We start from the raw sequence: 18,846 nt of genomic DNA, 5'->3' as shown, positions 1-18,846 counted from the left end.
TGCCAAATAAATCAGGCACTGACATATGTACACATTAAATTACAAGAATTGTTTTGAAAGCAAATGAGACATTAAAACTCACCTATACTGATTTACATTGAATATTAATTTATTTAAATAGAAAAGAAGAAAGAAAGTGTACACAATATATAACTTTTCCTATCACTGAAAGAGTCACAAGAAGATGCAGTAGAAGAAATGGAAAGTATACAGTAAATGAGACCTATGTAGATGATATTGGGTACTTTCATTGCTCATTTTCTCCTCTTTTTTACCCCATTTTAATAAGACTTCAAAATGGACAACACAACTGAATCATTTTATTTTTTTGTAAAGTGAACTAACATACTTTTGTTGTACACTTCCCCTGCGGGACCTGTCCATGCAAGCTGTGCAGTTGTGGCACAGGTATGTGCAGTTACACCTGGCAGCAGGTGACAAACCCCTTCAGGCTTGTTCTAGATGTGTTTTTAGATCTTATTATGGACCCCAGGGTCAAACCTCTTGGCTCTGTTACTGACCTCTGACTTGGAATTGAATGGGAACACTCCTTTTTCCCACAGGCTTTGGCCTTTCAGCTCCAGTTTCCAGTGTCCTGGGCTCTTTTGGAAACACAATATCTCAGGTTCTAGCCTTGGAGGGCATAGAGGGCCACAATGCAGGAGGACCCTGGAGTAGACAGTGTGGCTGTGCAGCACTGGAGATGGTCAACAGTGGCTGACCGCTCTGCCAGGCTCCTGTCTGGTAGGCTTCAAATCCCCATTTGAGATCTGTGGCAGGGGATGGGTTACCCAGGAGAGAAAGAAAGAATTCACAGGTTTCTGTGAAAGGCCAGAGCATTTGATTTTATGGGCCGTTTTAACCTTGACTATAACTTCAAAGCGAAATGTTTGTAATCGCTAATCTCATTTTAAAGTTAACAAGGTCATGATCCCCCAAATAGCTATGAAAACTATGCTATTTCTGTGGCATATTAAAATCTTATTGCTGAACCCCCAAAATGTGTATGAAGTTTAGTGGTTTAGTAAGAGTTTGAAAGTTTCTGTAGCCAATTTGAAGCTTATATAAGAATATCTAGGCCTGGAGAAAAGCCAGGCAAACGAGTGGTTTATTTCACCAAGTAACCAGCTGTGGTTTGTGTTAAGTATACTGCCTCTTATTATCTCTGCAACTTCCAAAGTTCTCAGCAATATCATGGTGGGTCCCTGGTTCTTCAATGTTGAGGAAAATACCTAGTGGTAGTCACTGGTATGAGTGGTTTCAGCACACAAAACTGTCATGTTTGATCAAGGTAGTCTGGAAAGGATGGGAAAGACACTAGAGAACTATTGCCCCTGGGAAAGACTGTTAAATAGCCAGTCTGAATTACCCATGGAAGGAAAGGCTAACAGCTGGGCTATGACTACCTGCTTCAGCTTCCTGCGGAAAGATTTTACCTCAACTTAAACTTCTTACAACTCTGAAGGCTGATGAGGATCCTTTAGGATCTGCCATTACTCACTACTAATCCAAGAATAAATGTTCCTTAGCTTGCTGTACCTGGTGCCAGGACTGTTTATTGTATAACTTGTAATTTTATGGGCTATATCCATACTAAAAAAGGGAACTATTCATATGTTCTATCAAGGTCTACATGGCTAGCACTAGCACAGTATTTAAGATGTAAGACTTCAGACATGCATGGCAGCTTCCCAGTGGTGATGTGACCTATGCTCTTGTCAGTCCCTTGTCAACCTTAGGACCAAAATTCATCCCTTGTGGTGACTGTGGAGGGACCTCAGAATCTGCATCTGAGTAAATGAGTGCTCTGTGATACTACTGTTGTGCTTCCTGTTACGTACTCTTCTAAGTAAAATCAGAGTAAGATAAGCCAACAATGTCTTGTGAGTTTGACTAATAATCTGAACTTAAACTTACTACTGTGGTCTTGCAACTGGTCTTTCATAATGCTTTGCTTATGAAAATAATAATTTCTAGGTCAAGGCTATCACTAAGCACAACTCTGTCTTGCTCCCAAGGAAGACCAATACTTGGCTTTTACCATTTTTGAGTCCTTGAACTGTTTCCTTTTATCATATATATACTACCTGGGCCACAAGCAGTAATCCTAGGCAAACTGTACCAATCTATTTCACACTATGACCCTGTTGAACTGAGATCACCCCATGTGCTTTCACATAGAAAAATGATCAGCTTGTTAAAAAAAAAAAAAAAAAAAAAAAAAGGTGGTCTATGTAATAGCAGTTTTGACCCAATGGTAGGAGTCTATAACAGTTTCTCGTGGAGTGATTCATATATTATGAAACCTATTTTCAAACATCATGGTACATTTCCCCACAAATTCCTTTAAAAAAATATGGGCATAGACATTCCAAGACAAAAATTGTTACATAAGCATATTACCTTTTAAATAATCTAAAGGAAACATGTTGACTGAAACTAAGGCAGATTTGGAGCATCCAAGAAGCCACAAAAGTGGCTTGTATACAGCTGCAATTTTAAGACTAATTTCATAAAACCCTGAGAAATAATCAAACTTCTATTGTACAATGACTTAATTTTCAATTTCATGTCTTTAAAAATTATTTTTAAAAAATAATTTCAATTTTGTTTCAGATTTGGGGGGGCAAGTACAAATTTGTTACATGGATGTATTACGTGATGCTGAAGTTCGGAGTATGATTGATCCTGTCACCCAAGTAATAAGCATAGTACCCAATATTCAGTTTTTCAATCCTTTGCCCCCTCCCTCAATTTCATGTCTTGAAAGAAAAAGAAAACATGCACCCTGTAATTTATGTAATTTTTATAATTGTTACTTATAAAAATATATCCAAATTTAATTTCTACAAAATACCATTTTAATTGAATTACCAGCTAGTAGGTCTGCCGATGCTGATGAACTAGAAGCAGCCTGAGATGCAGGTTGGGGTTCAGAAGCACTACTTCCAAACGCATCTATCCATTGTGCAGCAGAAAAGTAAGAAAGCGTAAAAAGTAAGTACAGTAAGGAATTTAAGTATTATGTAGAGAAATGCAGAGACATGACAGTGTACAGTGAGCTTGTCTTTTGTGGGTGTGTGAAATGATCACATGAATTGAATTATGCTCCCACAGAGGTATTCTCTCAAAAAGAGTTCTAAAATATTAACAAGTAAAGGGAATTCTTTTTTTTTTTTTTTTTTTTTTTTTTAAGAATAAAATTTTTGGACCAAACCCTGTCATCTGTCAAAACAGAAGCAAGGTTTTAAACTTTTTACCTAAAGGTATTAAAACAGAATTTTTCAATTTAAAATTATATTAAATGTTTAAAAAATTAATAGACTTAATTCAAGGAGCAGCAATATTATTTGTACCTACATGTCAAGGTTTAGTGTTTATTTGACACAAGTCTTGAGCTCCCAAATATCAGACACTGTAACATCTTTGTATTCCTCATGTACCCATCATGGAATGTCCACGATGCTTTAATGTACAGGAGGTACTCAACGTGGGTTAAGCTTTCTAAGGATGGTATTTAAGTTCAAGAGTTAATTCAGTACATCTTTCTGCCCTCAGATAACACATAAAGGCAGAGGGAAATATATTCAGTTTTAACTGGCTTGTTTTAATTTCTGAATTATTTATTAATAGGTCATGTTTATTTGGCTTTTAGGAACTTAGAGATGTTGATTTAGCCAACAGATCAGGATCACCAAAGAAGAACAGTAGAAGGAAATTCCAGTCAGGTAATTCTACATTAGGATGAACAAAAAGTTGAAAACATCGAGTGAAAAATTATGTGTTTTGTTAGGTCATGTACTGAAAATTATGATGAAATGATGAGGATGAAGACGATGATGGCAAAGAAATGAAAATGATCTTAACAACTTAAGTTTACATTTAAGAGATAGAAGTTTATATAGCCTAAAGAAAAAATGATAAAATATAATAAAATAGATCTAAAAATTATTCTGAAGAAAAAAAGATTCCTAAGTGTTGATGGAGGAGAAATACGCACCCCCAAAAAGGTCTATGACACCTGAAGAATCCACCTTTGCTGGCGAGGCAGTGGTTGCAGGAGATGGTGCTGCAAATGCATCCACTGCAGTGAGGCACAGACAGGAAAAAGTGCATGTCACCCAAGGGAAAAGAAAACCATGAGCCTTGACAAATGGCATCTTGGGATTTCATGGTTCACTCCAGGCAGAAAGACTGTAGACAATCTTAACAGTTAAGGAAAAGCAAACGGATTTTAAAATACACACTCTCCAGAACAAAATAAAATTTGACTCCTTGAGGTCAGAAGTTTCAGTGTGAAAAAAATTTTCACTAGCCTTAGATTTGAAATATTAACCCTCATCAGTTGATGATGGTACCAAGAGTGAGTTTTTCTTTTCCAATAAATTTTAAATTTAAAAGAACTCAAGAAAAACCCTCATGTCATATCCTTCTCTCCATGCATTACTCCCACAAGACATCTCTGAAGGCCTGACCTTGGCAAAGCACTCACCGGATAAGAGGTCAGCAGTGAGAGAACTCTCAGGCACAGGAGAGGCCCCTTGTGGTGGAGAGGAGAAAGCATCTTCCAAAAGTGAAACAAACCAAAACCAAGCAGAGGTAAGTAGTAGAAAGCTGAAATCAAAGTAAAAAATCTAACAAATGCATTATCACAGGTGAGTACTAAGAGCTTAATCAGGAAAACATCTAAGAAACTAAAGTGAAAAAAAAGGGTTGCTTTGGTTTTACCTGTACCAAACAGGTCTATGCTAGGAGCAGCATCTGGCTTAGGCGCTGCAGCAACTTCAGGAGCGGACTCAAATAAATCTAAGACCAAGAACACACATGCCTTTACTCAACTTGAACAATAAGCCTGACACAGCATCACTTCCTAGTCCTGAATTAGCACTTTGCAGAACTCTGAATTAAGCAGCAAATGGTTTCTAGAGAACCATTTAATTAAACAGTCTTCATGCAGTACATCTCAAGGACCAGAATTCAATCCACTAGACGGAAAGAAGTTGACAACAATAACAAAAAATTACCACCAAAGATATCTAGAGCAGGAGGAGCAGTGGTGGCGGTGGCAGCGGAGGTGGTGGTAGTGGTGGTGACAGCGGCGGTGGCAGCGGTAGTGGCAGCAGCAGCAGCTGCAACGGCAGGAGCAGGAGAAGGAGCAGTTGCGGGAACCGGAGGGGCTGTGCTAGCTGTAGGGGTAACTACAGGAACACTGGTCTCAGGTGGCTTCATTGCAAAGAGGTCCAGCTCAGGTGCAGCCTCTGCACTACCTTCAGACGGGGCAAAGGGGTCTTTTGGAAAGGAAAGTGGAGACACACACAGCATCAGTAAGGAAAGAGACAAGAGACAGCGTCATAACTATGGCAAGAGACACCCTACACAGATATTTACACACTAGCTAGGTGTGAGGCTCCTTGGATTTAACTACTATCCTATTGGCAGGGGTTAGTGATTAGGATGTTTTTCTAAAGAAAAGGGGAAACTTAGTAGGTACCACAAGTTAGCAAACTAAAGCACTTTGCAAAGTGCTGTAAGATTAACCTACAGTCTAGGATCAGAGATTGCTATCCTTCAAATCTTCACTTAATTTGGTCAATCTGGTAGCTTTGAAAATCATTAAAACATGCCAATATATTTGAACTCAATGTTACAAAAGAGTACAATATAGCATTAGAAAAAAAAAAACATTAAGACAGCATACTTGCACTGACAAAAATTGTCAATCTTAAGAAATTGTCAATTTTGATAAGTATGTACTTCATTGTCTTAATGTTTTAAATGCTGGCATTATTTATTCAGTTATGATGAATGACACTTTACACTCAGAAGAAAATAAAATTAGAAAAACATATGGCCACTTCTAACTATGGGGGTTTTACATTAGGACAGAAAAATAACAGACTGGCTAATGACTTTAAACCCACCATTTCCTGAACATGCATCAAGTGCTGCTGCTACAGGGGTTGGGGTAGCTGGTGCGGCGGCCCCTTCGGATGCTGCAGGGGCCTCCCCAGGAGAAGCTGCAAAGGCATCTTGGGTGCAGTTTTTAAAACAATAGAAATTAAAAGAATAAAAAGAGAAGAAAATATAGTAAAAGAACCAAGTTAAATTGTGAAGAAGGCTCCCTTATACAACATGAATTTTTAAAAACACATTTTTATGGCTCATGCACTGTTGGTGGTCACAAAACAATTATTCTTTGCACACCTTCATGTTAGTTAACATGCAAGTGATATAGTGTTGATACTGCTGAGGTCTAATAGGATCCAAAAAGTAATGAGATTCTCATTGTATAAGGGTTCTGAGAAGCATGTTTTATGTATCATTAGAAATGGATGTAAAAATTAAAACAAAAAATATTTTTATTATATAATTTAAGACATTAAACTTCCATGTCCAGGTAATACTGACTCACTGTGTTATTAAAATGTCCCTGTCTCATAGTTTCTAGCAAACATAATATTTTCTTTAATGCCAACAAAATTAAATATACAATGGCAATGTAAATAATTCTAGTTTTAAGACTTTTTATAATCTAGTACAGGCAAAATTACAGTGTTAACATGAAAGGTTTACTAAGCATTCCTAAGTGTTAAATCTTCACTATCCTTGAAAAGCATTTTCAAACATAACCAATAACTTATTTTAAAGACATAAAGAGATAAAAATAGGGTATGATACCATAATGCAATTACATTTTTCTAGTTATTCGAAAAATAATCTATTTTCAACAGATTAAAACTAGAGTTTCACATTTTAAGACTATAAGCATATTATTACTCATAGTAGAATATCATTAACATACAAGCAGCCGCAGTTTATAAATCCCCAATTTACAAATGGCTGATGTGTACAAATGCTTCCCAGTGTGTTTCTACCAACAAACAATGTTAGCTAAGGTAAAAAGTCCTTGAGCTTGCATAGAGATACTATAGTTTCAAAAGTACAGAAGGAATGAAGCCATGATAAGCATGACAGGCTTAGGATAAGAAAACCCTGGAGAGTGAGACCAGCACCCACCTAGAACCTGTCACTTACCTGCTAAACTTCCCATCCCCAAATACGTCTTCTGCAATATCTACCCATGTTTCCTGGAACACTGTTCCTTCAGTCATGAAAATAACTTATCATATATACTTGGGAAGTGCTATACAGTATATGCTCTTCCTTGGTGATTTACTTAGTATATTAGGCTCTAGGACATGCTACTGTCAAGATACTTGTTTCTTAGTTTGACCTGGCATGTCCCAAACGGAGTATGAAACACTCTCTAGTAATGCAGAGTTCTAGTTTTATGCAGAATAATAAACATTAAACTAGATACTTACTTGGGTTAAAAGGCCCTTTACCAAATCACAAATATCCCCAGAAGGGACAACAGGACATCAGTTGTTCATATCTTATGGATTAATCTGATCTGATTGTTCCTCTTGGTTATACTGAGGAAATATATGTTCAACTTATTTATTATTAGAGACAGAATCTTGCTCTGTTGCCCAGGCTGGAGTGCAGCAGCACTATCATAGCTCACTATAGCTTTGAACTACTAGGCTCAAGTGATCCTCTGGCCTCAGCCTCCTCAAGTACTGGGATTACAGGCCTAGGGCACTATGCCTGGCCACGAATATATGTTTTGAGTGTCAGGTCAGCTGAGAGGCCAAATTAATAAAACTAAAGAAAGAAGAATACATCAAGGGATAAGGTAGGCATACTTTCTAAATGCCATGTTAAGGATACTATACTTGAGGACTTAGGGCAACACACCCCCTAAGAGTGGGGCAGAAGAATATAAGAGAAGTATGAAGAGATTTTGGGAGGGCTGTAAATATTTTGCCATGAGTCAGGTTAGTTGTTTTCTTTTCATTCCTATAAAATTTGGAACCGAGGCCAATAATACTGCAAAGAGTAGAAACACATAGCAGTCACATACATTGCCATTATTAAATTTAATTTCTGTAGCCATCTTGTGATTTAGGTTCTACTGTCTCCATTCTGTAGATAACAGAACCAAAGCTCAAAGCGTGTGTGTTCTCATCACAAACAATAAGTGAGGCAATGTATATATGTTGATTAGCTCAACTTAGCCATTCCACAATGTATACATACTTCAAAACATCATGTTGTACATTTTATATATATATATATATATACACACACACACTTTTTCAATTAAAAATTATTATTTTTTAAAAGTCTGATGACTTGACTAAAGTTACACAGTAAGAAAATGGCAGAGTTAGGATTTGGCTCAGAGCTGTCTGACTGAGCTTTGTGTGTTTAGCCACTGTACTGCATTTTTTATGAAATATGCCTCATTCTACTATATTACTCCCTTCTTTATAATTGAATAAACATCAGTTACATTAGTGCCAGGGATCAAATAGATATTTATGGGCTGACCCCTTTAGGTTATCACTTATGTGTAAGGAGATAAAGCCCATATTGTTATAGCTACATCCTTAGAAGAGGGTTTTTAAAAATCCCCTTGTCAGCAAGATGTCTCCTTTTAATGCTTCTCTTGTTACTTGAAACTAAATATTATCAACTTAATTCATCTACACCTGTCAGAACTTTTCTTAAAGGTAGGAGCTGCAGCTGCTCCCACCCCCAGCTGTTTGAATCTTCCTAGCCCCAAAGGAGACATGAATGAGTGTCCAGATGGTACCAGGCCCAATCACTGTCTGACTGCAGCCACTAAAGGGACCTTGAGTGAGAATTGCCCAGCTGAGCTCAGTCAGCCACCAGAACTGTGAGAGAGAGAATTTGAATTTGTTAAAAAACAAATGAAACTTTTTTTTAATATCTAGTTTTTTCATTATAAATGGCAGCATTATCTTTCCAGTATTGTAAACTAAAGCTATTTCCAGTTCAGTTCTCTTTTTCATGTTATTTGCAGTTAATTTCTACATTCTGTCAGTTTTTCAACCAGTGCTATTTCCTAGAAATGCATGCTCCTGCTGTTCGCTGTTCTTCAATTATGGACTCAGTCTAGGCCTTAACCCATAAACTGATCTGACTGCTGCAGACTAGTGTTTTTTTCCCTTCTAGCACTCTAAGAAAGAATTTTCCTCTCAAACTTTTTATCATGTGACTACCTCTCTCATGAGAACTGTTGTTTCCCCCAGCCTGACCTTTTCTCCCCATCTACTTTGGGCACAGAAGCCATCTTAAATCACACACTCAGCACAAAGGTTCCAATTGTTCTCAACAGCCCAAATGTCACATTCTGGTTCCTCTTTGTCCCCAAAGGTTCCAGGTTATACGGCTCTTACATGAAATCTAGTTGGAAGTGTTTAAGTATTGGTTTTAAGGAAGGTTGGTGAACTTAGTTTTTTGACCAACATATACCCAATGTGATCAGGGTTTTGAGGTAAGTTCTTTGGTTTTCCAGCCAACTGGTTTAATGTTTGCAGACTACTAACCTCATGAAGGTTTGCTCACAAATTGACACAGCTGATTGAAAGAGTATCCTTGGTGTGCAGAGGAATTAGCATCAATTTAGCATTCTAGTGTTTAGAGAAACCCTGTGTTCTTCAAATCAATGTGCTATTGTTGGTAAAATTTGCATCAATATAAAATAGGTTATTTTTAAGGATTTTATCTTTTATTTTTGTCAATATTTATAAATTTTACTAAATTTTTAAAGCATAACACTGCCTTGCAATCCTGTTCTGCATGATCATAAAAAGATCTCATTTCTTAAAAGTTCACTTTAAAAAATGAAGCATTTAATAAATGTAATGTACTGACAAAAATTTTTTAATGACTTACATGAACTACTTACATTGAAAGGACTAAAACATTATTTGTGTATCAATCAGAATATTTCTTTTTAAAAAATAACAGAAATTTATTATTTTCAAAATTTATAATTTAAATATAGTACTAAAATACATTAACAGTTTTAATATTTCATAGAGATGAAACTAAATAGCCATCTTTCTGAAATTAAAATCTATTAAGCTTTCTTTCTAAAGAAATCTACTTAGTTGCTATATATATTGCATAGGACCTCAAAAAGGCATGTTTTAAAGTTGTAAAGTTATGCTGTGTTAAACAAAACATAACTGTTTTTCTGATTATTCTAGAGTTCTACTACTTGTCAATTGTAGAGAGACAAAGTATTTAAAAAATGGTCACACAAAATGGCCAAAAAGATTTTAGCTTAGGTTTTTATTAAAAATTAAATCTCTGAATAATTTCTTAAAAACCAATGAAGGGCATGAAAGAAATTACAGAAAATCACTGAAAATCACAAAACAGATAATGACATATATAGACTCCCGAACATAAAGGATGGAGATTTTATAGCTATCAGAAGCCAGGAGACAGTTTATAGAATTATACAGATCAATAGAATAATTATGATGTGATTTTCAGATGTAATTGTCATTGTACACTCATTTATCAGCTAGATGACTGGAAAGGATATTGATAAAATCACAAGAACAGTCTCATTCTTTGGCAGTAAGTTACATGATTCTCTGCAGTACTCCTCCTTTAAGCTTATATTTAAAGCTATAAAGAATGCCATCATGAAAATTTTCTAAACATACAGGTTTTTCTACTTGATGAATATAGTCAAAGCAGAAACAAATGAAACAAAAACAGCATAATGGTGCAAAGAATATTTCAAAGAAATATCTTAGTCTCTGTTATTCTAGAGGGCTATGCAGGAAGTAAGATAGACCTGATTGATTTCTTTGAGGTAATCAACTCCTCATAAGTGGACTGAAAACAAAAATCTAAACAGCTAAGGCATAGAAATGTTCCAGCACAAAATTATTATGCATCCTGTCCATATTTTCCTAACATTTTTTTTCTGTTAAGATAAGCCTATGAGAAACTACCCATAGCCACACCAATAACAGAGGGTGGGGGAAGGATAAATTTTAAATTAAAACATTTATTAAGTGTATTATCTATTATTATTATGGAACTTTCAAGCTAGAAGGACCTTAGAGATCTTCTAGACCAAGTTTCCAATTGTATAGATGGGAGAACTGAGGCCAAAGGAGGTCAAGAGGCTTACCTTAAGTCAGGCCTAAACAACTTTGACAAACTCTACTTCCCACCTGATTTAGATTTGTGGAAGGAAGAGGAAGTTGATTTTATAAATGTAAGCTAAAATTAAAATTTTTGGTTTCAAAGGATATAGGGGCATAAATGAAAACCTACCCTCTATAGTGGGTGACTCTTTTTAATTTAATTTTATTTTTGAGACAGGGCCTTGCTCTGTCACTCAGGCTAAATTGCAATGGCATGATCATGGCTCACCGTAACCTCCACCTCCTGGGCTCAAGCAATCCTTCTGCCTCAGCCTCCCAAGTAGCGGGGACTACAGGTGTGCACCACCACAACTGGCTAGTTTTTAATTATTTTGCAGAGACAGGGTCTCATTATATTGCCCAGGTTGGTCTCAAACTCCTGAGCTCAAGCAATTCTTCCATCTTGGCCTCCCAAAGTACTAGTATTACAGACGTGAGCCACTGCGCCAGACCATGGGTGACTCTTTATTCAAGGGTCTGCAATCCTTTCTCTCCTACTATTTTACAAACAGATTTCTCCTGTAATAGGAATGACAGTACAGCAAGGCAGCAGAAAATGTCTTTTGTGTAGCAGTGGCAACAACGATGTGTCTAGTGGAGTGCTCCTTGTCTTGGATGATGTTGGCCAACCTTAGAGACTGGAGCATGGCATGTAGCAGAGTGGTAGGTGACAGTGTGTTAAATGTATTTTTCCAGGGGTACATATTGATTACACCAAAGCCTGCCAAATCTCTCCTGCTCTCACCATTTTCTTCCTCCAATTTCTTTACCATATTCTCAAAATGCCCTGGGAAAGATGTTATATGGTAATGAAGATATACAAAACTATAATGACTATAACATCACTTAATGTATGTGTTTGATGTAAGAACTTCTTTAGGTGTGGACATTAGCACCACACAGATGGGGATACATATATGAATAAACCAGCTTCACATGGCTCCTCAGGTCCGGGCATATTATACTGGCAGAGTCCAAGATATTTTAGTGGGTCAGAATTTACATTTCCATGGAAAGCATATTTTTAGACAATCATTTCAAAGACTGACTTAAATCTGTTTTCAATCAGCCTTTCAGGTGCTACTTCAGATGTTTTCTCAGAGTTCCAAAAACCAAAGATTACCCAAGTTTTTATTTGGACAGAGCAAGCTTAAAGCTCTAAAAACAAGCACATCCCTAAACTCTCTTCAGAGGCTTCTAAACCTGAATTACTCTTATTTTTTGGCCTAAATATTAAGAAATAACTTAGGCCAGTATTGCTCCTCCTACATTCCCCAAATATTCTCTGGGCTAGTTCTAATCTGGCCAAAAAGCTAAATAAACCTAAAGGTGACAGAGAGCTCTGGTACCACTTTTACATAGACACTAGAGAGCAGGAACATAAAGGCAGGAGTTCTGAAGGTAGCAACATGAATTCTAATGTTAAAAAACCTGAAAATCAAATAGGCCAGATACATTGCAATCTCTGCTATAAAATTATTAAAATTAAGTGAAGAGAAAGTTGATGAATTAAGTGAAGATAAATATACATGAATAAACATTGAAAAAGTACCTAAACACTCTGACATGCTGTTACATAACGTAAAAAAATTTAAAGACCTTAACTCCCAAGTAATTTTAGCAATCCTGAAAGGAACATGAAAATAGCAGCGAGACTAACTAACCTCCAAAGAGATCCACTTCAGCAGTGACAGCAGTAACAGTTGTAGTAGTGGAGGCAGAAGCTGAGGCAGTTGCAATTTCAGCAGTTGTAGTAGGAGGGGTAGGTTCTGGTGCAAATGGATCTGAAATCTGTGCTTCAGAGGGAACAGAGGAAAGTGCAGCCAAAGAATCTATATTTCACCAGAGACAGACAGCAAATGGAGAGAAGAAAAGCAGAGGACAAAAGATATACCAGACTCCAAATGATCAAAATGAGGACAGTTGTTACACACAGAAGTCTGTCAAAATGAAAGTTTAAAAACAAAGCTTTACTCACCCTCTCCCAAAAGGTCTATCGATGTCCATTGCATGGAAGCATATGAATAAATAAGAGCTAAAGTTGAAACATGCAACCATACCAATGTCCAAGCCAGATAAGGCACTAACTAAAAAAACCTTAGCTTTATGTGTCTTTTACACCATTTGTCATTAAAAACATAAATATGCTACCTATTATCATGGAACTTTCAAGCTAGATGGGACCTAGAGATCCTCTAGACCAAGTTTCACCTATAGACATGTACCCCAGATTTTATTAACAAGCAAATGGGTCACAAAACTACTTGTGCTATAGCTAACCTTATACATGAAGATATCAAAGTCATATGATCACATAATATTGATGAGTTTTCAAATACATGTTGGTAAATAATTTTAATTCTAATAAATTCTGGCAGTAATCCCATATTTCTCAAAAAAGTAGAAATTTCACTTTAAGCATATATAAAAAGAAACTGTTTTCCCATGTTTAAAATACACAGACACACAACACACACTTATTTGTGCTTCTGCAATATGAATTTACCATGAAAAAAATAAAAATAAAACACTCTATTATGGAGCCAAAGATGAGGATTTAAAAAATCCTCTGTATTCTTTCAGCCGATTGGGTTCATCGCCAGCCTGTAGAAATGCCAAATCTTACATGCACAATTTAAATTAAATTTACTAAAATGAATTTGCTAAAATTTGGTTGCTTTACACCAACAGGAAGAAAACGCTATCATTACAATATGTCCCCTGAAATAAAAATGTGTGATAGTACCTATAACCTCCAAGAAAAATTTAGAGACATCTGAAATGGCTATGGTCCTTGGAAATGAGACCATCCAATTAGGCTTATAGACTTTTAGAGTTTATAATTTACTGCCTAGTTATACAGAATTCAAATATGCTTCAATAATAGAAGTGGCTTGATCTTATCAAACAAGATTGAGAAAACAATTTTTTTTTTTTTTGCTTAGTCAAATGAACAAACACATATCTGTTACAATTTAGAATCACCTTTAACCATGACTGGGTATCTACTGGGCAAATTATAGAAGTTTATTTCAATTTCTTAAAGTCTTATAATTTTTTATTTTATTTTTTTTTATTATTATTATACTTTAAGTTCTAGGGTACATGTGCATAACGTGCAGGTTTGTTACATATGTATACTTGTGCCATGTTGCTGTGCTGCACCCATCAACTCGTCATTTACATTAGGTATAACTCCCAATGCAATCCCTCCCCACTCCCCGCCGCCATGATAGGCCCCGTTGTGTGATGTTCCCCTTCCCTAGTCCAAGTGATCTCATTGTTCAGTTCCCACCTATGAGTGAGAACATGCGGTGTTTGGTTTTCTGTTCTTGTGATAGTTTGCTAAGAATGATGGTTTCCAGCTGCATCCATGTCCCTACAAAGGACACAAACTCATCCTTTTTTATGGCTGCATAGTATTCCATGGTGTATATATGCCACATTTTCTTAATCCAGTCTGTCACTGATGGACATTTCGGTTGATTCCAAGTCTTTGCTATTGTGAATAGTGCCGCAATAAACATACATGTGCATGTGTTTTGATAGCAGCATGACTTATAATCCTTTGGGTATATGCCCAGTAATGGGATGGCTGGGTCATATGGTACATCTAGTTCTAGATCCTTGAGGAATCGCCATACTGTTTTCCATAATGGTTGAACTAGTTTACAATCCCACCAACAGTGTAAAAGTGTTCCTATTTCTCCACATCCTCTCCAGCACCTGTTGTTTCCTGACTTTTTAATGATCGCCATTCTAACTGGTGTGAGATGGTATCTCATTGTGGTTTTGATTTGCATTTCTCTGATGGCCAGTGATGATGAGCATTTTTTCATGTGTTTGTTGGCTGTATGAATGTCTTCTTTTGAGAAATGTCTATTCATATCCTTTGCCCACTTTTTGATGGGGTTGTTTGTTTTTTTCTTGTAAATTTGTTTGAGTTCTTTGTAGGTTCTGGATATTAGCCCTTTGTCAGATGAGAAGATTGCAAAAATTTTCTCCCATTCTGTAGGTTGCCTGTTCACTCTGATGGTAGTTTCTTTTGCTGTGCAGAAGCTCTTTAGTTTAATTAGATCCCATTTGTCAATTTTAGCTTTTGCTGCCGTTGCTTTTGGTGTTTTAGACATGAAGTCTTTGCCCATGCCTATGTCCTGAATGGTACTACCTAGGTTTTCCTCTAGGGTTTTTATGGTATTAGGTCTAACATTTAAGTCTCTAATCCATCTTGAATTAATTTTTGTATAAGGAGTAAGGAAAGGATCCAGTTTCAGCTTTCTACTTATGGCTAGCCAATTTTCCCAGCACCATTTATTAAATAGGGAATCCTTTCCCCATTTCTTGTTTTTCTCAGGTTTATCAAAGATCAGATGGCTGTAGATGTGTGGTATTATTTCTGAGGACTCTGTTCTGTTCCATTGATCTATATCTCTGTTTTGGTACCAGTACCATGCTGTTTTGGTTCCTGTAGCCTTGTAGTATAGTTTGAAGTCAGGTAGCGTGATGCCTCCAGCTTTGTTCTTTTGACTTAGGATTGTCTTGGAGATGCGGGCTCTTTTTTGGTTCCATAAGAACTTTAAAGCAGTTTTCTCCAATTCTGTGAAGAAACTCATTGGTAGCTTGATGGGGATGGCATTGAATCTATAAATTACCTTGGGCAGTATGGCCATTTTCACGATATTGATTCTTCCTATCCATGAGCATGGTATGTTCTTCCATTTGTTTATGTCCTCTTTGATTTCACTGAGCAGTGGTTTGTAGTTCTCCTTGAAGAGGTCCTTTACATCCCTTGTAAGTTGGATTCCTAGGTATTTTATTCTCTTTGAAGCAATTGTGAATGGAAGTTCATTCCTGATTTGGCTCTCTGTTTTTCTGTTACTGGTGTATAAGAATGCTTGTGATTTTTGCACATTAATTTTGTATCCTGAGACTTTGCTGAAGTTTCTTATCAACTTAAGGAGATTTTGGGCTGAGACAATGGGATTTTCTAAATATACAATCATGTCATCTGCAAACAGGGACAATTTGACTTCTTCTTTTCCTAACTGAATACCCTTGATTTCTTTCTCTTGCCTGATTGCCCTAGCCAGAACTTCCAACACTATGTTGAATAGGAGTGGTGAGAGAGGGCATCCCTGTCTTGTGCCAGTTTTCAAAGGGAATTTTTCCAGTTTTTGCCCATTCAGTATGACATTGGCTGTGGGTTTGTCATAAATAGCTCTTATTATTTTGAGGTACGTTCCATCAATACCGAATTTATTGAGCGTTTTTAGCATGAAGGGCTGTTGAATTTTGTCAAAAGCCTTTTCTGCATCTATTGAGATAATCATGTGGTTCTTGTCTTTGGTTCTATTTATATGCTGGATTATGTTTATTGATTTGCGAATGTTGAACCAGCCTTGCATCCCAGGGATGAAGCCCACTTGATCATGGTGGATAAGCTTTTTGATGTGCTGCTGAATCCGGTTTGCCAGTATTTTATTGAGTATTTTTGCATCGATGTTCATCAGGGATATTGGTCTAAAATTCTCTTTTTTTGTTGTGTCTCTGCGAGGGTTTGCTATCAGGATGATGTTGGCCTCATAAAATGAGTTAGGGAGGATTCCCTCTTTTTCTATTGATTGGAATAGTTTCAGAAGGAATGGTACCAGCTCCTCCTTGTACCTCTGGTAGAATTCAGCTGTGAATCCATCTGGTCCTGGACTTTTTTTGGTTGGTAGGCTATTAATTATTGCCTCAATTTCAGAGCCTGCTATTGGTCTATTCAGGGATTCAACTTCTTACTGGTTTAGTCTTGGAAGAGTGTAAGTGTCCAGGAAATTATCCATTTCTTCTAGATTTTCTAGTTTATTTGCGTAGAGGTGTTTATAGTATTCTCTGATGGTAGTTTGTATTTCTGCGGGGTCGGTGGTGATATCCCCTTTATCATTTTTAATTGCATCGATTTGATTCTTCTCTCTTTTCTTCTTTATTAGTCTTGCTAGCGGTCTGTCAATTTTGTTGATCTTTTCAAAAAACCAACTCCTGGATTCATTGATTTTTTGGAGGGTTTTTTGTGTCTCTATCTCCTTCAGTTCTGCTCTGATCTTAGTTATTTCTTGCCTTCTGCTAGCTTTGGAATGTGTTTGCTCTTGCTTCTCTAGTTCTTTTAATTGTGATGTTAGAGTGTCAATTTTTGATCTTTCCTGCTTTCTCTTGTGGGCATTTAGTGCTATAAATTTCCCTCTACACACTGCTTTAAATGTGTCCCAGAGATTCTGGTATGTTGTATCTTTGTTCTCATTGGTTTCAAAGAACATCTTTATTTCTACCTTCATTTCGTTATGTACCCAGTAGTCATTCAGGAGCAGGTTGTTCAGTTTCCATGTAGTTGAGCGGTTTTGATTGAGTTTCTTAGTCCTGAGTTCTAGTTTGATTGCACTGTGGTCTGAGAGACAGTTTGTTATAATTTCTGTTCTTGTACATTTGCTGAGGAGTGCTTTACTTCCAATTATGTGGTCAATTTTGGAGTAAGTGTGATGTGGTGCTGAGAAAAACGTATATTCTGTTGATTTGGGGTGGAGAGTTCTATAGATGTCTATTAGGTCTGCTTGCTGCAGAGATGAGTTCAATTCCTGGATATCCTTGTTAACTTTCTGTCTCGTTGATCTGTCTAATGTTGACAGTGGAGTTTTGAAGTCTCCCATTATTATTGTATGGGAGTCTAAGTCTCTTTGTAAGTCTCGAAGGACTTGCTTTATGAATCTGGGTGCTCCTGTATTGGGTGCATATATATTTAGGATAGTTAGCTCTTCCTGTTGAATTGATCCTTTTACCATTATGTAATGGCCTTCTTTGTCTCTTTTGATCTTTGATGGTTTAAAGTCTGTTTTATCAGAGACTAGTATTGCAACCCCTGCTTTTTTTTGTTCTCCATTTGCTTGGTAGATCTTCCTCCATCCCTTTATTTTGAGCCTATATATGTCTCTGTGTGTGAGATGCGTCTCCTGAATATAGCAGACTGATGGGTCTTGACTCTTTATCCAGTTTGCCAGTCTGTGTCTTTTAATTGGAGCATTTAGTCCATTTACATTTAAGGTTAAGATTGTTATGTGTGAACTTGATCCTGCCATTATGATATTAACTGGTTATTTTGCTCGTTAGTTGATGCAGTTTCTTCCTAGCCTAAATGGTCTTTACATTTTGGCATGTTTTTGCAATGGCTGGTACTGGTTGTTCCTTTCCATGTTTAGTGCTTCCTTCAGGGTCTCTTGTAAGGCAGGCCCAGTGGTGACAAAATCTCTAAGCATTTGCTTATCTGTAAAGGATTTTATTTCTCCTTCACTTATGAAACTTAGTTTGGCTGGATATGAAATTCTGGGTTTAAAATTCTTTTCTTTAAGAATGTTGAATATTGGCCCCCACTCTCTTCTGGCTTGGAGAGTTTCTGCCGAGAGATCTGCTGTGAGTCTGATGGGCTTCCCTTTGTGGGTAACCCGACCTTTCTCTCTGGCTGCCCTTAAGATTTTTTCCTTCATTTCAACTTTGGTGAATCTGGCAATTATGTGTCTTGGAGTTGCTCTTCTCGAGGAGTATCTTTGTGGCGTTCTCTGTATTTCCTGGATTTGAATGTTGGCCTGCCCTACTAGGTTGGGGAAGTTCTCCTGGATGATATCCTGAAGAGTGTTTTCCAACTTGGTTCCATTTTCCCCCTCACTTTCAGGCACCCCAATCAGACGAAGATTTGGTCTTTTTACATAATCCCATACTTCTTGCAGGCTTTGTTCATTTCTTTTTCTTCTTTTTTCTTTTGGTTTCTCTT

The 18,846-nt window shown here is 36.9% G+C and overlaps 1 protein-coding gene across 6 annotated transcripts in view; it reads right to left on the bottom strand.

The window, feature by feature from the left end:
- Nucleotides 1-13,405, bottom strand: part of LOC116272780 (clathrin coat assembly protein AP180-like) — a 47,802-nt gene extending 34,397 nt beyond the window's left edge. Inside the window, exons 1-8 of one of the 6 annotated variants that reach the window (XM_031661575.1) lie at nt 13,024-13,405; nt 12,710-12,877; nt 5,922-6,029; nt 5,025-5,288; nt 4,729-4,806; nt 4,493-4,564; nt 4,001-4,084; nt 2,875-2,958 (exon numbers count right to left, since the gene is read on the bottom strand). In XM_031661575.1, the coding sequence (XP_031517435.1) occupies nt 2,875-2,958; nt 4,001-4,084; nt 4,493-4,564; nt 4,729-4,806; nt 5,025-5,288; nt 5,922-6,029; nt 12,710-12,877; nt 13,024-13,057 (892 nt within the window). In that variant the 5' untranslated portion in view covers nt 13,058-13,405. The remainder of the gene's footprint in view (nt 1-2,874; nt 2,959-4,000; nt 4,085-4,492; nt 4,565-4,728; nt 4,807-5,024; nt 5,289-5,921; nt 6,030-12,709; nt 12,878-13,023) is intronic. The other 5 variants (XM_031661574.1, XM_031661573.1, XM_031661576.1 and 2 more) reach the window with 5 other exon arrangements.
- Between the last annotated feature and the right edge of the window lie 5,441 nt (nt 13,406-18,846).

The sequence above is a fragment of the Papio anubis genome, unplaced genomic scaffold (assembly GCF_008728515.1).
Source record: "Papio anubis isolate 15944 unplaced genomic scaffold, Panubis1.0 scaffold195, whole genome shotgun sequence".
NCBI classification, from domain to species: domain Eukaryota; kingdom Metazoa; phylum Chordata; class Mammalia; order Primates; family Cercopithecidae; genus Papio; species Papio anubis.
Note: the sequence above shows the minus strand (reverse complement) of the source record. Positions and strands in the feature narration are given on the sequence as shown.